Source organism: Mustelus asterias, unplaced genomic scaffold (assembly GCF_964213995.1).
Source record: "Mustelus asterias unplaced genomic scaffold, sMusAst1.hap1.1 HAP1_SCAFFOLD_76, whole genome shotgun sequence".
NCBI classification, from domain to species: Eukaryota; Metazoa; Chordata; class Chondrichthyes; order Carcharhiniformes; family Triakidae; genus Mustelus; species Mustelus asterias.
The window spans coordinates 574,077-576,300 of record NW_027590135.1 but is presented as its reverse complement, the minus strand read 5'-3'; the positions used below and the strand labels follow the sequence as shown (position 1 = coordinate 576,300).

The 2,224-nt window shown below is 47.8% G+C and overlaps 1 protein-coding gene across 1 annotated transcript; it reads right to left on the bottom strand.

The window, feature by feature from the left end:
• Positions 1-1,559: 1,559 nt before the first annotated feature.
• On the bottom strand, positions 1,560-1,871 carry LOC144483604 (histone H4-like). The gene has a single exon (XM_078202234.1). It carries the CDS (start codon positions 1,869-1,871, stop codon positions 1,560-1,562), a length of 312 nt encoding a protein of 103 aa, XP_078058360.1.
• Positions 1,872-2,224: the final 353 nt, after the last annotated feature.

Below are 2,224 nucleotides of genomic sequence, written 5' to 3'. Positions count from 1 at the left end.
GAGTGCAGAGAAGGTTTACAAGGATGTTGCCGGGACTTGAGAAACTGAGTTACAGAGAAAGGTTGAACAGGTTAGGACTTTATTCCCTGGGGCGTCGAAGAATGAGGGGAGATTTGATAGAGGTGTATAAAATTATGATGGGTATAGATAGAATGAATGCAAGCAGGCGTTTTGCACTGAGGCTAGGGGAGAAAAAAACTTGAGGACATGGGTTAAGGGTGAAGGGCGAAAAGTTTAAACGGAATATTAGAGGGGGCTTCTTCACACAGAGACAGGTGGGAGTGTGGAATGAGCTGCCAGATGAAGTGGTGAATGCGGGCTCACTTTTAACATTTAAGAAAAACTTGGACAGATACATGGATGAGAGGGGTGTGGAGGGATATGGTCCAAGTGCAGGTCAGTGGGACGAGGCAGAAAAATGGTTTGGCACAGACAAGAAGGGCCAAAAGGCCAGTTTCTGTGCTGTAATGTTCTATGGTTCTAAAATTGTTCATCATTCTAAACACCTCAATAAGGTCACCACTTAATCTTCCTTGCTCCAAGGAGAATACGTTCAATTTCTCGAATCTTTCCTTGTATATAATATTCCTAATTCCTGAAATCATGTTTGATGTTTGATGATATTTGAGATGACATCATCTCACGTGAGAACACCATCCACCAGGTACACGGTACATACACTTGCAACTCGGCCAATATTGTCTCCCTGATACGCTGCAGGAAAGGATGTCCCGAGGCATGTTACATTGGGGAGACTATGCAGACGCTATGACAACGGATGAATGAACGCCGCTCGACAATCATCAGGCAAGAGTGTTCTCTTCCTGTTGGGGTACACTTCAGCAGTCTCGGGCATTCGGCCTCTGATCTTCGGGTAAGCATTCTCCAAGGCGGCCTTCACGACAACGCAGAGTTGCTGAGCAGAGACTGATAGCCAAGTTCCGCACACATGAGCTCGGCCTCAACTGGGATCTTGGGTTCATGTCACACTATCTGTAAACCCCATGACTTGCCTGGGCTTGCAAAATCTCACTAACTGTCCTGGCTGGAGACAATACACATCTCTTTAACCTCTGCTTAACCCTCTCTCCACTCACATTGTCTGTACCTTTAAGAAATGATTACATGTAAAGACTCGGATTCAAACCATTATTTTGTAAATTGAGTTTGTGTCTTTATATGCCCTGTTTGTGAACAGAACTCCCACTCACCTGATGAAGGGGCAGCGCTTCGAAAGCTTGTGGCTTGTGCTACCAAATAAATCTGTTGGACTTTAACCTGGTGTTGTGAGACTTCTTACTGAAATCAATGACTGCAGAAACTAGGGGGCTGTTCAGACAATACATTTAAGAAGTTCAAAAACAATTCTCATCGCTGCTCCAAATGAAGTGTTAAATTCGGTGATTCCCACACCGCTACATAAGCAAAGCAAACATGCATCTCAAACACTGAACAGCCTGTCCCAGCTGCCGTTCCCAGGTCACTGCTCTCTCTGTGAAGCGGGTGAGCAGCTTTTAAAAGAGCCTTTGTTGTGTGTTCAGTCGGAAGGGTCGAGTTGTTCAGCCGCCGAATCCATAGAGAGTGCGGCCCTGGCGTTTCAGAGCGTACACCACATCCATGGCAGTGACTGTCTTGCGCTTGGCGTGTTCAGTGTAGGTGACCGCATCCATGATCACATTCTCCAGGAAAACCTTCAGCACCCCGCGAGTCTCCTCATAGATCAAACCCGAGATCCGCTTGACACCGCCACGGCGAGCCAGGCGGCGGATTGCTGGCTTGGTGATGCCCTGGATATTATCACGGAGCACTTTGCGGTGCCGCTTTGCGCCGCCTTTACCCAGTCCTTTGCCTCCTTTCCCTCTGCCAGACATGATGACTCTTCACTCAGATCTCTGCACAATATGAGAGAGGAAATCTTTCAGGCTCCTTTTATACAGCCTGACTGAGAAAGGCGGAGTGAGAGCAGAGAGGGGAGGAGACAGAGTGAAGGTTAAACAGAGAGCGGGAGGGAGGAGAGAGCCGGACTGACACACACACACAGAACGGCCCCTGATCTTTCAGCTCCACCTCCGGTTTCTGCAGCCTCCAATTTCAACCCGTTTATCCACAATGGAAGCGAAACACAACTCCCCACACAAACCCTCCAGAGCCGCCCTTCACACACAAGAGTTTCCACAAACCCGGAGCGTAGAAACATGGAATCAAACAGAAAATACCGCAAATA

Excerpts from the sequence above, each read along its gene's own strand:
- LOC144483604 (XM_078202234.1), bottom strand. The coding sequence starts at position 1,871 with ATGTCTGGCAGAGGGAAAGGAGGCAAAGGACTGGGTAAAGGCGGCGCA.